The following is a 17270-nucleotide window of genomic DNA, read 5'->3' as shown; positions in this document are numbered from 1 at the left end:
TTACCTAGCAAGAGAGTTAATTTGCCTTGAGTTATTCTGGCCAAGCAATAACTGAGACCTTGATGGCACAGAAAAAATTTCATTGTAAATGATTTAGAACATCTGTACCTCCAAAATCATTATACAGTGACAGGATATCATTCTGCTTTCAGAATGTTTGTGATAAAGGAAAATAAATTATGAAAGAAGAGGTCCTCCTGCTGTAGATATACTTAAATTGGACTTTTATTCTAGAAGTTTATGCTTGAGTCTGTGTGCAAATTGAATGGGTGTAAGCTGCTCCTCCCCTCAAGCCCATATAGCTACACCCCATGAGATGAGCTACTATTAGTTAATAACTACTCCCCATGCTCAAAGTGTGCATTAGGAGATGCAGCTCTTCTGGGAGGCCTCAGACTGAGTGGGCTTTTGCTTTTCTCCTTGCACTGCATGGTGCTTGTATGTGAAACTTTTTTAACCTCTCAGATTTTTAGCAGACACAGAAAGAATGGCACTTCTTTTTAGTGTTGCTGTTGGCTCAGCCATCAAGTAGATATATGAGAAATTTTATCTGCATGGGTTGTTTGTTTTTTTTGGTTTGTTTTTTTTTTTTTTTTCCAGTGGCGAGGATTTAGAGAATTACATTTGGAGCTGATTTAGAATTTACTGACATTTTTAGTGCCTGAATACTATTGACCATCTTGCATTCTGTCTTTATGAGTAGATTTGAAATAATACCAAGTCAATATTGTACCGAATTTCAAAATTAATATTGATTTAGAAATCAATATTGTGACACTATTATTATAATAATTTTCATAAGAAATACTATTATTTGAAGCTGAAGTTTCTTAAATTATATGAATGCTCATTGCATGGTATTAATTTTGACATTTTGGTAAGAGATTCCTTCCTACAGCTAAAAATTGCTTTGAATCTCCTTACCAAGTTGGTTTTTTGGGGGGTGTTTTTGTTTGTTTTTTGGTTGGTTTTTTTCATAAATAATTTAAAATACAAATAGTGCATTTGGCAGCAGTACATTTTTAAAACTTTTCAGTGCATGTGTCAGCATATTTAAATTACACTGTTTCTTTATTTGGCTTGTAGTAATTTAAATAACCTATTTTTTTAATAGGTTATTAATAGTTTCTGTTGCCCTTGCGATCATTTCTCAATGGAGTGCTGGGCTGCATCACTGCATAAATTTTGCTATCTTCAAATTCCAGGTCTAGGAAGAGTTAAGAATATTATACTGAAGCTGAGCAAACATTTTTTTGGTACAAAATTAGGTCCACATTACTTTTAAGTGTCAAAGGGAAAGAGCAAATCGGGGCTGCCTTCATTCACAAAAGTAGCGGCAAAAATCACCTTCTGAAGGAACCTGCATTCAGTGTCTTCTCTCTGAGGAATGTGAGGCCCCAGCTTCCAGAGGACTACTCAGACCGCTGAACTGGAGGGGCTGTGAAATCAGTGTATTTTATTTTTTCCTCTCAAGGTTCTTTCACTTCCTTAAAGACAAGTAAAGGTTACTTGGGCCAGAGCAACCTTGCAGTGAGTGTGGTGTTTTGAAAGCCAGGTAGAGGCTGTGGACCGGGGTCTCCTCTTTATGGATGCCCTGAGGACTGCTCAGCAGCAATCTTAGATGGACCTGCCTACATTACTGTGGTGGTTAGACTTCATCACATAGAATCGTTGAATGGTTTAGATTGGAAGGTCCAAAAAACCTCTAATTCCAACCCCCCTGCCATGGACAGGGACACCTTCACTAGACCAGGTTGCTCAGAGCTCCATCCAGCCTGGCCTTGAACACTTCCAGGGGTGGGGTATCCTCAACTTCTCTGGGCAACCTGCACCTCGCTACCCTTACAGTAAAGGGTGTTTCCAAAGGGTCTTCTCAATATCTAATCTAAGTTTACTCTTTTTCAGTTTGAAGCCATGGCCTGTTCCTATGTGCCCAGGGCCAGTTGCTGTGTGCTCTTGTAAATTTCTGTAATGTATGGAAAGATTTCATCAGGTCAAAGCAGTAGGCAGAATTTCTGCCATCTTACTATTGAGGTTGCTTCCCTTTTGAGGAGCTGATTTAGAATTTAGGAATTGGATACTAAGACTGCAATCTAAAGAGAGCATTACCTACACAAAGTGCAACAGTTTCAGTGATGGAAACAGGAAATGAAAGTGTTTTTCTGAGATGATATTGGAGACAGCAGATTGTTGTTTTCATTTTTGTTTCTCTGACTGCTCAATCTTTTTGCTTATTCAATTTTGTTTTCATTCAAAACTTATCAGATTTTGGTTTTTTGGTTTTTTTTGCTTAACTGGAAAATTTTTTCAGCACAAACCAATGCCATTTTTGTCAAGAAAAAAGGATTATAGAAAAAATTGACCTTAACTTTCCATTTTATTTCAGAGTTCAGTTGTAAATCTGTAGGTATTACAGCCAAGAGGCATTCAGATATATAGAAAGATGAGTGGTGGTGTTTCCATCTCTGAAATTAAATCAGTGTTACCAGTAGTTCAGCTATATGCCTTTGGCTTGAAGAGCTTGTCTAGCAAGCCCCTTTAGGATGAAAAATCAGGTGTTACATGTAGGAGATTATGATGACCAGAGAACCTCTGTTTGCTGTCCTACCAAAACAATTTTTGGGACATTAAATTGAACTAATAAACAGAAAGTTGAAATAAGCACAAGGAGAATTTTTAATGTAGCAAAGCTGTGAGATTCATTGATTAAAAACACTAGGAATATTGAGTTTTCATGAGTTTTGAAAAAGGTTAACTAACTTAGTGTAAAAGAAATTATCCAGGGATATTAATTGGAAAAAAAATAAGAAAAAAAAGTGGTTTTGGCTCATGAAAGTCCAAGCTGAAAATGTATTCTGGGTAAAATATTGTGTTAATATTTTTTTTTCCTTTACCATCTGCTAAAGGCCACAGTTGAAAAGAAACCCCAGACTAGATGGAGCCCTGCTCTGGTTTATCACTTTATGTAGCTTTTATCTTTCAGATGAGTGAACACCTTATCCCACACATTTTAGCTCCGAGCTTCCCTATAGCGGGATCCTTCTGGCCATAGGGGCAGCACTGTCTCCATTAGGCCAAGGGCTGGATCTCGGTGTGAGCCACTGGGTGTTTGGAAGGGATGTGGTCAGAAGGTTCAGCAGGGCAGCTCCAGTGCAGCTCTCCTTGCTGTCTTGCCTTGCTGCCTCGCTGTGTGCCTGCAGCAATCCTGCTGCCACGGGCCAAGCTTTTCATCTACTGAACAGGGTTTTGTACTAAAGGTTTGTGACTGCTCTCTTTTCTATTTCTCTTCCTGTTGGGAGCCACTAATGGTCCCTTCTTGAAATCAATCACTGCATGTCAGGATGTGCAGGAGCTCAAGGTAGTGCTAAATGAGCTCAGCATTGCAGAGCTGCATTTATATTGCCATTTACCTGTGGTAATTGGCTGTAGACGTATGGAAGATGTGGATCTGGCTGCATTTCTACTCTAGTTTTACTCTGTCAGTGTCTGTGCTGGCTTGGATGTCTCTGCATGGGATTTCACTGTGCCACTTTTGATGTAACATGATGTGTGTTTGAGGTCAGATTCCAGATATTAGGTTGGGGAATATTTTCAGCCAAGAGGTGTGCGTGTGTGTGTGTGTATATGTATATATATATATATGTGTGTATATATATATATATATATATATATATATATACACTCCAAAAAAAACAGACACCTTGTGATAAAGGCATTCCAAAGACATTCCACCTAAAAGGACAAAAGCATCTCTTTGGGGTGGCAGAAAAGGTTAACTCAGAGGGAGCCCCAGCTTTGTCCAGGAAGTTCTCAGAAGCAGAGTGCAGAAAGGATCCGAAGTCCTTTAAACAATAAATAAACTGCTTTTTAGCCAATTTTGTGTCTGGAGTGTAGTCTTACAGCTGAGTTTAAGGCCTTTAAGAAAAAAAAGAGAGAGATTTTAAAAAAAGGAAATGCTGATGCATCCTCTATTGAAACTGTGTGAATAGGAACATATTCAAGCTTCTAAATATATTTTCTTCTAAGAGTCTAAAGGCTGCAGGGACTTTTCCATTCCTAATTATATAGTGCAGTATGCCGTCTGTTTCTGACTTACAACTTCAAAAATAGAACTTAGAGTCATAAATGAAACACAAGGAGAGGGATAAAGAGACGCCGTATATGATAAGGAAGTGCTCTGCTAATATTTTTACTGATGTTGTAGCCAGTCACTTGGGTTTTAAATTCAGTGACTGTTATGCAAACCCTTTAATACACTGGCATTTCATTAAGAGGCTGTTTAAAAAGAAATCTGTGGGTAACTAAAGCAGCAGCAAAGGACAAGCAATGTAAATGTCTTATGACAGTTCTGTGGCTGTACTGGTTGTGTCTCAGGTCTCAGCAAGGTCGTGTCTCTAACAGGGTATGGAAACACAGTCATTTCAAGCAATAACATATTCTGAAATTCAGAAGTATTTCCTAAAATCTGAGTTATTCCCTGACAGTCAAGCTTCAGTCTCTGTTTTGGAAGTGAAATAAAGCTCAAAGTCTGCTGGTAGGATACCTGCAGATCATGGTTGTAGGACCTATAGCCTCCCTGGATGTGATCTGAAATTCTTGACTGCATTATTGTAGGCACTTTTAGCTCCAAAACCATCATTAGACTCCTGGTATACAAAGGAGGTATTTCATTTGTACTTTTTTATTTCTCATGCAAACTTTGGGAGGTCAAGAAGTTAGCCTGTCCCTGGATATGGGAACTGGAAAAGTGACTGGGACTGCCCTGATCTAGAGGGAGTGAGCTGAATCTGCACAGGCAGGCTTTTTCTGGTGCTCTTCCACATCTTTTACCTTCTGCCATTTAGGCAGGACTCTACTAAGAGATCACTTTCACTTGAAAGAATAAATGGCTATTTTCTACACCCAAATTACTGAAAATATTCAAAGGAGTGAACTGTGGGGGTAACCAATACAGTTTCAGGTCCCTCTCCAAAACCTTACTGGGTTTGGAGGTTGTGGGCTGAACGCAGGTAGTGTGCTATAGGACAGACTGGGTTTCCTTTATATTGTAGTAAAATCTGCACACATACTTAAATGAGAAACATTTTATGAGGTTTTTTCTTTATTTCAGTCTCTGGGATGATAATGATTCCAGTTGCTGATAGGAGTTGTGAGGCTGCAGAAGCACTGCACTGGGCTTGAGCCAGCACACCCTGCTTTTCAGCAAGGCTTAGCTCAGCCATCCACCAACCTTGGGGCTCCCAGGGCCAACGGACTGAAGCTGGCTTGCCACTGCAAGGGGAGAAAGCATCTGCCTGGGTAAATCTACTCAGGGAAATGCTGTGCAAGAGCTTAGTTCCTGTCTTTGCACACACAGGCACACACAGCTGCCTTTGTGCTTGGTTGAGGTGATTGCTTTTTGACTCTCACTTCTGAAGACTTGCTGCAAGGGCGACTGCAGCCAGGAACAGGCAGGAGACTGCTTTGCTTGGTTATCCAATATTTATGCTGAGTATGCCTGGGGGCTGCAATGAGGGCTAGTTTCTGTTTGAGATGAGCCAAGAAGGTGTAGACTCTCCTCTGGAAAGCTTATTTAGACTGTGCAGAGGAGACAAAGGAAGCAGGATGCAGGTGAGGTTTTAATCCTACATTTATAGACTATGAAAGAACCTGGTGGAGGTTGAACACAAAGAGCTGGGATGGCACCAGGCCAGCATCATTGGGGAAAAGCTAATTATATTTTATTGAATTTATTTCAGTGCAATAGAATAATGCCATTGATTCAGAGGCTTGAATGATGATGTTTTTCTCTCAGAAATGAAACATTGTGGGTTTAGTCCTTATTTAATTTCCTCAGAAGTAAAGATAATTCTGTTCTTGTTAGAAGCATAAGTTAGATTCAATAGGTTAGAAGCATAGGTTAGATTCAATACTTCAAATAGTGCCTTTATGTCAAATACAGTTAAGTTTATCATTTTGTTGCACCAATATTTCCACATATTTTTAAATCAAAATCAATCCTAGGATTTCAAATTATTATTAAGTTTGGTTTTAATTCTGCTGTGTCATTTGTAAGTTATAAACCCCTTCCCCCATCTTAAGTTTTATCAAGTGCTATTTTCAGTAGTTATTTCAGGAATTTCATTATAAATCACATAAGTGTCAAATTTTGAGTTAGGATTGGCTATTACCTTCATCAGACATTTTCATAAGCACTAGTTCCCCTCCAGCTTCCAGGGACAGACAGGAATTTTCTTCCACTGATAAATTTTATCTCTTTATTTTTGAAATAGACATAGAAGTAGTTTTACACTACTTTACAGTGTCAGAAAGGGGTCTAAGAGTATATGTGAATTTGCTACAGAAATTGGATCATGTCTCTAAGGATCATTATACATAAGGAAACTATGCCCTTAGGTGCATACGCATCATTGGCATTTAGTGTTAGCTCTGTATTCCGTGATTTTAAAGGCAGATCTGAAGACTGCTGTAGTAAACGTGATATCCTTTATTCTGAATTCTTACTGGAAGTTTTTAAAAAAGTATTATTCCTCTTAGAAGGAAGTTATATGAGCCAGCATCATTATGTACATTTTTTTATCCCATGGGCTGTAAATTCTAGTTATTATGGAATAGGAAGGGTGTGTATAGAATTTTAAAAAAAATCAAAGTGGGGGAGAGTCATCCTTCTTTAGCTAATGGACTAGACCTGTTCTCTTAAGGTCAGATGATTTAATTATAATTATTTGGTGACCTCTTGAAGAAAAGATAATAATCCTTTCAACTTGCAACCTAGAAGCTTGTGTTCTTGCTTAAGGTGCTGTGCTCTTGTGAGTTCTGGAAGAAAGAAAATATCAAGAGTTTTGTAGGGAAACTTAGGCTAAAAAGGCTAGACACTGGAGCAAAGGATAAAGAGAAAGCTTAGTGTTTCTTTGTCTTATCTCTGTAGCCTATCTGATATCTCCATAGTGGTATATGGAGGTGTGTATCTACCTGATATATTCCATAGTTTTGCACTCATTCTCCCATTATAACTATTTTTACCTTGATTTCTGTGCTCTCACTAAAGAATAAAGAAATTCCGTCTCAAATTGAGTTTTTCTGAGGAGGCAACTAAAAAAAAATCAGTTAGCTTTGGTTTTAAAGAATCAGTGAATGCTGGCCATTCTGCAATGGAAAGCATGGTAACTCTACTTTTGAAAAGCAGCATTGTCATACAACTTAGCTGGAGGTGTCTGGATGATAGCTTAGACCTGTGGATTACTACAGGATTTGGTATCATGATGTTGATCCACAGAGTACAGATTATTTCCTTGTTCTTCAGTTCATAGTTAGTTCCAGTTAGCTTTGTTATGGAGCTGCAAGTGGGCTAATGTGTGTTGGCAGGACCATTTGGTCTTCTGGGGCTCTTAGCTGCCACACCACACCGCTTTGGGTTCCCCTCCAGGGCACCATATTGCACAGAACAAGGGAACAGAATGATCATTACCAGTTGTCACCTACTATATGTCCAGTCAGTGCCTAAGGATCGTACTTGTCTTCTTTACTTACAAGTTGACTGAAGCGTTTATAGACTTTTCAAGGATGTCTGCAGTTTCTTGAAAACAGTAAAAATCAAACTCAGACAAATATAGTGAAATTTAAACCCTTAAAACAGGGTTTTTTTCCTTAATACAAGCCCTTATCTGCTTTGAAGATATCAACAATTGGTAGTCCTTGGAGACCCTGACCTTCCCCCTTAACAAAGTATATCTGATATTTTTTCTATCAGTTGTAGTTGTTTTACATGATTGTTGCATGTGTTCTATATTTAACTATCTGAGGTCTTTCATATTGAATTTATACTACAAAAATTTTGTTGAATATGTGCATTATGTTAAAGAACCTAGATAAGCCAGTGTGCCATATGAAGAGCTGCCAAACTAATATTAATGTGTTGTGTGGGGGATTCTACAGACCTTAATCAAATTAGATGTATGCATAATATTTGAGAGCAGGACTGAGGAGAACAGCTTGGAGATATTGATGGATGAGAAGCTCAACATGACCTTGCAATGTGCACTGGCAGCCCAAAAAGCTAAGATGTATGAGGTCCCTCCCAGCCCAAATCTTTCTCTGTTGTATGTATTGGTGAAACTACTAGGATCGCTTCTGTTGGACTTGTGTTATCTTGGATTGTCAGGCAGATCTTCTCCTGGACACAGATCTGTCACCATCTGAAACCAATTTACAGGTATAGGGCATATCCAGCAATAATGAGAAAAGAAATCACAAAAATAAAATTTTGCTGTAGACTTGGCAGGTGAACGTAAAGCCAGGAAAATGCATTGGAGAGCTGCTTGCTAGGACAGAGTAGTTTTCTCCCTAAGGGGTAAGACTATGCACTTAAAAATCTGAAAGAATTTTCTTAAACTGGGTTTACTGACCTTTTTGCTATTATCCTTTTAGGTTTATTTTGTTGCAGCATATGCATGTATGTTCTTGAATATTGTATTTATTTACTAAAAATTGAATAATTAACCTCATGAGGAAGAAAAAAAGCCGGCAGATGTGGAAAGGCAGAGAATCATAGTAGCATAGTTTGTTTTGGGTTGGAAGGGACTGTAAAGATCCCTTAGTTCCATCATTCCCAGCTTTGGGCAGTGACACTTTCCAATACACCAGGTGCTTAAAGCCCCTCCCAGCCATGAAAGCTTCTGGCATTAGAGTAAACTACCAAACCCGACCTTTGAATGATATCTAGAAACTTTGTGATACAGTACTATTTCTCAGAAGGGATGCATGAGCTTTGTGTCCTTTCCAAGTTTGACCAGTTTAAAATAACTGTGTTCTTTTTGTCATTTTGATTTGTTTGAAACAAAAACAGCAGCACAAGAACATGGCAAAAACCATCTAAATTCTCAGAGTTCCGATAAACTTAGGTAAAGTTTCATTCTCCCTTCATGTGCTGACTTCTAATCAATATCCAGATCAAGTGTTCTTTTGCTGTAAAGAGTCACATTTGATAGTTGATTTTTATGTATAGAAACATGTCAGAAATGGGAATATTTTTAGCAACCCATATTTGCTTCGCTGATTGTCCTTTCAGACATGCAGAAGAATACAATAATTTACAATATGCCTTTTTCTTCTGTACCCAAAATACTTAGAGGCATCTCACAACAAATGTACTGCTCAAGAGCAGTAGAATCTCAATGAATCTAGTTCTTTTCACTTGTCTTCATTTGCAAAGAAAGGATGGCCCAGTAGTTAAGTCATTAGCATGCTGCTTTGGAGATAGATTTTACTGCTCTTAAGTTGTAGATTTCCTTCCCAACTAGGACAAATCTGTCAGATAAGGAGAATGCAGCTCCATCTAACCAGGACATTGAGGGTGATTATAAGTCTATCCTCAGATACTGTAGTAAATGCTCAAAGTAAAACTTTGATGAGGGAATTCTAGTAGTATTCTTATAAAAAAGAAAATGCAATTACCATACAGCAGATCTTGTAGCCTACAGCCAGTGTTGAAAACAAAGAATTTAACTTCAGTGAATTATTTATTATCAAGCATTCATGTTTAAATTGTCTGCTTTTTGCTGTAAAGACAAATTATTACTTATTTCTATAACTATAGTGCACATAACCTCAGTTTATGAAGGAGGATGGTAGGTGTGAGTGATTGGGTAGACTCCAGTTTGAATCAGATATGTCTTTTGGAAGGAGTGAGTTGCTCTGTCTCATTGCTTGTGAAGCATATTGCACTAAGTCTGTCATCTGGCAGACCTGGACTTGATGATCCTTGTGGGTCCCTTGCAGCTCATCATATTCTACAATTCTGTGATTCCCAGTGACGTCATCTTCATTTTACAGCACTGCTGACAAAACTTTGTTTGGTCCGAATTAACAGCTGAAGCATTCAGTACCTGTGGTTCTTTGTTTTTCTTGTAGGGTCAATGACTGCATCTTGCGAGTGAACGAGGTTGACGTGTCGGAAGTGTCACACAGCAAAGCCGTGGAGGCCCTGAAGGAGGCTGGTTCCATAGTGCGATTGTACGTGCGGCGAAGGAGACCTATACTGGAGACCGTCGTGGAGATCAAGTTGTTCAAAGGACCGAAAGGTAGATAAGAAATTAAAAAGACATGCATTTTCAGCTTGGTGTTTAACCTCTCTTGTAGCTTAAATGCCATCTGACCTTGTTGATTTGCTAACTGGTTGACCTGTCAAATACTGGAATGTAGTTCATGTAGGCTGGTAGAACTTGAATTCATGGTTATGTCTCTTCCTGAAATATAAAGGAGTTCAAGGAGTTGTGGTTTGCTTCATTAGATGTTTACTACAGGGATGTCTCTACCTTCTAAAGACACACAGAGATACTATGTGGCAGCACATACGCTATCTCTAAAGTTCCTCTGCTCAGACCTTTCACTTTGATTTAAGGTGCTGTTGAATGTGGTGTTTCTGAATTCTTCCTCTTTTCAGAAGGCATTTTGATTATCCAGCTTGCCCTCTCTACTTTCATTATGTTTTTTTTCCAGTTATCTTTGAACCTGAAGACAAGACTATCAACTTACTCAGATGCATGGAAGAATTTTATTTTATTCTTCAACAAAATTATGTGGAAATCTAGCACAAAACTTCACTAATCTAAATAAGCTTTATTGCTTCCAGCAGAACCTTCTGGTTACAAAACAAAATGCCAAATTCCTTTCTAGAACCATTTTTCTTCACGCCTTATTTATGGACAAAGAAAATACTTATTTTCCCAGTATATGTGAATGGAATGGACAGCAGTTAATTTTTTTGATCCATAATATCTGTTTCATAAGCAGGTCATTGATAAATATATGTATATATTATTGAAGACATTTGCATGTATCTTACTGTATCATATGCAGTGTGCATGAGATTACTCTCCCTATTTTATCTATAGTGAATAATCTGCAGCTTTTTCAGTGTTCTCCCTTACATGTCCCCTCATGTGAATGTTATAATATGCTTCTCCATAGGGTTTTTTAATAGCAGTAGTGGAGTATATTCAATATATTGAGACATATTGTTGAGCTTGACCTCTAACATTCAACAAAGGTAGTGCAACACTGAAAACAGTGCACTCTTTGACACTGCAGTGTATTCATTATGCTCTGCTCTTGGAGAAGAGTAAGATATATTTAAACAGGCATCTGATGGTAAATCCCTGAAAGTCTGGATTCTTCTGGTCAATTACAATGCTGGATTGGTTTTTTAACAGAAAAGCATTTCTAATGGTGTTTTGTATGCATGTGAATTCAGAGTAGAAGTGCAGGCAGTGTTTTTAAAGGTTTGAAAGTAAACTAAGTGTGTGATGTGATAGTCATTTTGAGAGACCTAAGGCTAAAGAAACTAAAATTAGTTTCTTGTCCTTTCTGGTTGCGATGAAGCAGTAAAAATTATTCACTGTGACCAAATTTTTGCTACATTGTGAAAAGGGCCAGGAGAGGCAATCATTATCTAATAATGGGTTTGCCTTGTGTTTGTTTTGAGTGTATGCCCGAAATGATTTCTTTTTACAATTATTTTCATAAAACAGAATGGATACCAAAAAAGTGCCTTTTAGGGCAAGCTGAAGAACTTTTGCTGCTTACTGCTGAAAATATGATTTTGTATCTATATTCTTTTATGAAGTTGACTACAGATAAGTGCTATAAATAATAATTTTTATTGTTAAGTTGAATATATTTTTTTATATTTTCACTTTTGTAGAAACAAATTAGCTGGAAACTTGGATAAAAAATAAGTTGATGGGCTAGTTTTCTGCAAAAGCCAGGGGTTTTACCGTCATAATTCAGGCAGTAAGGAAGCCTGCTCTGTTAGGATTTCTGTATTCTACAGATAAAAAAGCAAAATGAATAAAATAAATGATTTGTAGTTGGGATGAAAACCTTGCCAGTACTGTTTTAATATCTAGATAATTTTTCCTTTCATTTTTTCCAAAATCTTCCATGAAAAAATTATCTGTTGAGAGGCATCAAACTCTTAGCAGAAGTTGAGAATAAAACCCATGACTCTTGGCTGTAGTCACTCCTGTGATGCTTATCTCCTCATATTTCAGGTGATTTATCTGTGAACTGGTCTTTCACGCCATTACTATGCAATGGAAGAACCACTTAGTATTTATATAAACAGAGTTTCTTACTTCTCAGAGTGAAATTGGGATGTTTGATGTCCAGAGCAGGATCTGAAAACTAGCATGGTAGCTTCCACACCATTCCTTCTTTCCTACTTACAAAATTAATAAAGAAAGTAAATCTGGTTTTTAGACAAGAAGGTTGTTCCATACTAAAATTGGAATAGCAAATATCTTTTCAATTCTTTCCTGACTGTCTCTTCAGTATATAAGCCAGCGTTACTGAGTTCATTCCTTACTGCCCTGAGAATTCACCACATGAAAGCAAGTCTTGGCATCCCAAACACCAGGTAAACTCAGAGATCCCTAACTTGCCTAAGTGTAGCAGATTATATCTTTTAGCACTTGAAGTTGGTAAAGAAGGAAATTTGCGAGGCTTTATATATAGAGGTCCTTTTAATTTCATCTGAGATATTCAGGATGAGGGCTTTTACAAGTTATTAGTCCATAGAGGTCAGTTAGGTTTTTTAAATGGGCATTTATTTTTGTAGCTAGCAACTGCCATATAGAAGACATTGATTAATTTGGTGAATGTATTTTAAACATCACATATTGAATAAGCATTGTATGGAGATGGCTTTGGGTGTGTGACAGGGGGAAGTGCATGGTCTTGTGGTGCCAGGAGGTCCCTTCTGAATGCAGATCCCCATGGAGTTGTTCCTGTTGCTTTACAGAAAGCTCTCCTAGTGTCATATACGCTAAATCTGTAACCCTTTAGTTTTATTTTTGGGGAGAGAAGAGGTAAACAAAGACACAAATTAGTTGTGTAATAGGAAAATTAATGGTTCAAAGAGAGCATGTGTAGGCATTTAAAGCTGATCATCACTTTGACACACCTGATAGCGAGTACTGGCAGATAGCCACGGTCTGTGTCCTGAAGGTAATTGCTGTCATCCTTGCAAGCTCTTCCTTTCTTTCATGTGCTTGGGAGGTTGCCTTTTGTATGCCTCTTGCATGTCTCTTCAGGCAGGTATACAGTTCACGGTATGGCTTTGCAAATGATTGAGTGGCCAACAGTAGGTGTTATGTTTCAGTCACTCCCAGGGCACTGCAGATTTTAGCAGCCAGCATCTCTACAGTGGCTGACAGCTGTAACAGAGGAAAGATATACTTGCAGCTTTCTTATTTAAATCACTGGGATTTAGACACTACTGAAAATCCTGTCATTAAGTAGTATGCTTTTCTTTCTCTGTATTGAAACAAGACTAGAGGTAATGAGAATGGATTGCCACACTGCAGTGTTTGTTCCTGGGGAGCAAAATGCAGGCATTTAAAACAAAGCAGCTTAATGGTGCTGTCTGTTTTGTAGTATAACTTGTGCATTAGCTTCCTGTAAGACCCTGCAAAGAACTGTTATGGGCAGTGAGCTGTGAATTTCAGTCACTGTTCGGGATTCCAGTGCTCCATCCCATTTCATTGCATTTGACTGAAGGCTTTTAAACCAAAGTAGCTCCACTGATCTCAAGATTTTCATGCTGTCCTATCACACTCCAAATATACTTTTACTAAATCCAAAAGCATTGAGTGGTATGATGATGCACAATTAGTATGCTGATGCACAAGTGGTAGAAATTAAACTTGATTCATTTTAATTTCATTTTTTAAATGATCAGCAGAAAAATGTATTTCTACCATTGCAGAAAATTTCTGATAGTCAGAAACTTGGGTAAACACAGAGGTCATGTAAAATATTACCTACCTACTTGCCTACCTAGCTGATAGTTTAATATCAGCTCTGATATAATGTACCATAAGGGGAAAAAAAAGGGCCGAAGATAAGGATTCTTGTAACTACAGCACTGTCGGATCAGGTAAACTGTTGACCTCACTTCTGTAGGAAATGTGGTGTCTTGAAAGACATCAGAACTGCAGAAATGAAGTTCAGGGTATGTGAAGCAGAACAGCTGAGTACCAGGAAACTTCAAAGGAAAAATGTCAGACTGAAAAACACCCAAAAAAAGGGGCAACATAAAGGACAGCTAATTTGCTATCTGGATATTCTGGTGGCTTGAGTATAAAGTCATAGAGAAACAGGACTACTTTCCCACACCCTTCATGATAATAGTGCCTATCATTACAGTGTTTGAGCTGCGTCAGGATCTTGCCATGATGACTGGAGCTGCCCTTCTGTTCAAAACATTTTAGATTAAAAGGCTCTCAACACACCAGCAGTTCTGTCACTTTTTGGTTTCTAAAAGCATACTTTTTGCTCATTCCTGGTGAATTTGGTCAGTGACACGTTCTTATGAGGTCTACCTCACACAGCTTTGGGCACTTAAACTTGTTTAGGGGCACTTAATTCTCTACTCTTTGTGCTCTCAGAATTAGGGCCATATCAAAACTTTTCTTTTAATCAATTTGGACTGTGATTATATTTTGGGGCTTCAGATTAAAAATTAATGCATCTCTTAAGCACTGTTCAGCCTGATTTTGTATGTCCCTCTGGATGACTATTCTTCTTATCTTAAATTTCTTAATCAGCAAAGATTAACTCCTAAACCAGACGTCTCAATAAAATATGCAAAAATAAAATAGGATTAATATAAAGGGCATAATGTGCATTTATTTTGAGAGTTATGTATATCTGTCTAAATGTTAGACTACGTCATTGGGCATAACCAATTCCAGAGTCCCCATTTCATTGTGTTCTGTGCTGAAGTGACTCTGTGGCACATGGTAGATTTTCTTTTCCCATAATTATTTGTTTTATTCTTGATTTCACTGAATAGAGACAGTGGACAGTAATGAGGCTTTCTTACTATACTAAGAAAAGAATCAGTATGGTTTAATTTGTGCCTTTTTAACTCTCTGGTAAATTATGAGATTTTCTTGAGAAGATGCAGAGATTTTTCACCATCAATATAAGGTATGATTTCACTGTAAATTTATCTTGGATTGTTACTTAAATGCCCTCTAGTCCATTACTATCTGTAGTTTTCTGGAGGTTCATGCTTCTTTTTTCATGAGAAGAGATGTATTTTAATTTGGATTGATTACTTGATTGGAAATGTCTTATGTTTTCTGTTGCATGGATAGTCTCCCAGCTTGCAGTGACAACAGAAATAGTCACAAAAGTACGCTTCTATGATGTGTGCTTCAAAATGTCTGCTAAAAAAAAAAGTGTTCACTTCAGAATAGCAGAATAGAGGGTTAATTAAAAAAAAATTAAAAGCACTGCTTTCAGTAAGGAATGGAGTAAACTTGCAACTTTTATCTAGCAAAGCAAAATCAAAAGTTACCTTTTTATCTCAGCTGCAGCACTTAAAATGAAAGAAAGGGCTTTTTGCAAAGAATCCCAATTATTTATTTCTCAATTTCAGAGAACAATGAGAGCTTTCAGATCTTGCTGTTTGATAACTGATTGCAAGTGCTTGCTTCAGACTGATGATGGTGCATATTTTTTTATTATTCTTTTTTTTAATTGCAGCTATCAGTTCTACTACTTTAATGATTTATTTTCTCTAATTTAAGAGACACTAAATATGCCATAGCAAACTTTAGCATATGGGAATAGGGGGTTTTACAACAAGTTAGGCAGATATTTTCTTAATTAAAAAACAATGTTTTGTAAGGTCCAAAGTATTTAAACAAAATAATTTTTTTACATTTTGAGCAGAACCTTTTCTTACGGTCTTTGAAGAATTTCAGTCTTATGATCCTATCAACCGTGAATTTATTCTGGTTTTCAATGTTCTCTTCCTTCTGTTGCACTGTGAATCCTTATCTAAAACAGAGCAAAATAGGGCAACTTAAAAGACAGAACCGTATAAAAATGAGGAAGCAGGCAAACTTTCTTAATTCTGGCTTTAACAAACTATTTTGGTTCTCAGCTCTAAGTGCTTCAGTTCATATTACTGTTACCTTAAGTATCACTTCAGGTATAAATAGAAAATCACAATTGAAACTAAAATACCATTTATTGTGAAATGTCTTTACTTGAAGGAACTCATATTTCCTCCAATTAGCAGAAAGTGCTCCATCAAACACTAATGCATATTTTTCCAGTTTTAAGATAGTGGCTCAAATCATCATTTATAAGTTAACGTCACTAAAAAGCATGGCTTCCCTGCAGGCTAGGATTGTCTAATGTAAGAATATGTGAGTACCTGATAGCTTATCACATGAAAATTGTATTCTCTTGAAAATCATAAAATTAGAAAGCACGATGATAAAAGTGTGATAAAAGCCTCTGCTGTTTTCCAGCTGTATTTTGACACATTTGTGTTGCCAGTGCCTGATGGGGTGAAAGTGGTAGGTTATATCTGCCCCTTTATATTTCCCACACTGAGAATCATGTTCTTTAATTTAAGTGATGATAAATGCATATAGCTGCTATTATCATATTCTTCTTTATGGTATAATTTATATTTATGGTATAAATAAAATACCAAAAGCATTATCTGCCTTTGGGCAGTAAAGACTTGCTATCTCATTTTTGTCAGTTACCATCTATGAAGCTTTTCTTGAAAAATCCCACATTGATTCTGTGAACTGGTTCCTTCCATTTCTGAGGAAAAGTAGTCCTTGTATACAATTTCATAAAGTAATAGTTATTATTTGAATGGCATTTCAGTTCTAGTTTCTCAGGCTTTTTCTTTTTTGTTCTTTAGTGGAGAAAGAAGATAAATCTGTTATGTTTTTTGCTAAAAATGCAGTTTAATGGCAGGAAGTGGTGGAATCAGCTTGTCCTCACATCAGACTTAATTTAACCATCTTTGGAGATTAGTAGTCAGTCATTAAAGAAATTATTTTCCAAATCGAAAGGATCATTTCAAAGGGAATTCAAAATCCCTCCTTCTGGCTGGTTGTCTCCCTTAAAACTGGAGCTCTCCTGTGAGCTGTAGGATATTCCTTGCTTGAAGTCTTTTATATTTTCATGATAACTATGCTTTTCCTCTTTGCTATTAAACTGTCATTTTCCATTAGCAGTAAAGAGGTAAACAACATGTCTGGGAAGACTGTGCAGCAATATTATACATACGCATTTTGTCTGTTTTTCCCTTGAAACCATTAAGCTCTTAAGAACTCTCCAAACAGGTCTGAAGAATCCTGTGTTCATATGCAAAATGAACATCTAATCTGATAGTGGATTTTAAGTAAAATTTTCCAGAAATCATTCACAAAGAGTAAGGTTTCCACTGATAT

General features: G+C 37.2%; 1 protein-coding gene across 28 annotated transcripts in view; it reads left to right on the top strand.

Moving 5' to 3' along the window:
• Positions 1–17270, top strand: part of DLG2 (discs large MAGUK scaffold protein 2) — a 982417-nt gene that overhangs the window by 670032 nt on the left and 295115 nt on the right. For all 28 annotated transcript variants that reach the window (XM_039718578.1, XM_039718592.1, XM_039718586.1 and 25 more), the window contains one exon: positions 9910–10079. In XM_039718578.1, coding sequence (XP_039574512.1) covers positions 9910–10079 — 170 coding nt within the window. The remainder of the gene's footprint in view (positions 1–9909; positions 10080–17270) is intronic.

Source organism: Passer montanus, unplaced genomic scaffold (genome assembly GCF_014805655.1).
Source record: "Passer montanus isolate IOZ18808 unplaced genomic scaffold, ASM1480565v1 scaffold4, whole genome shotgun sequence".
Lineage (NCBI taxonomy): Eukaryota > Metazoa > Chordata > Aves > Passeriformes > Passeridae > Passer > Passer montanus.
Note: the sequence above shows the minus strand (reverse complement) of the source record. Positions and strands in the feature narration are given on the sequence as shown.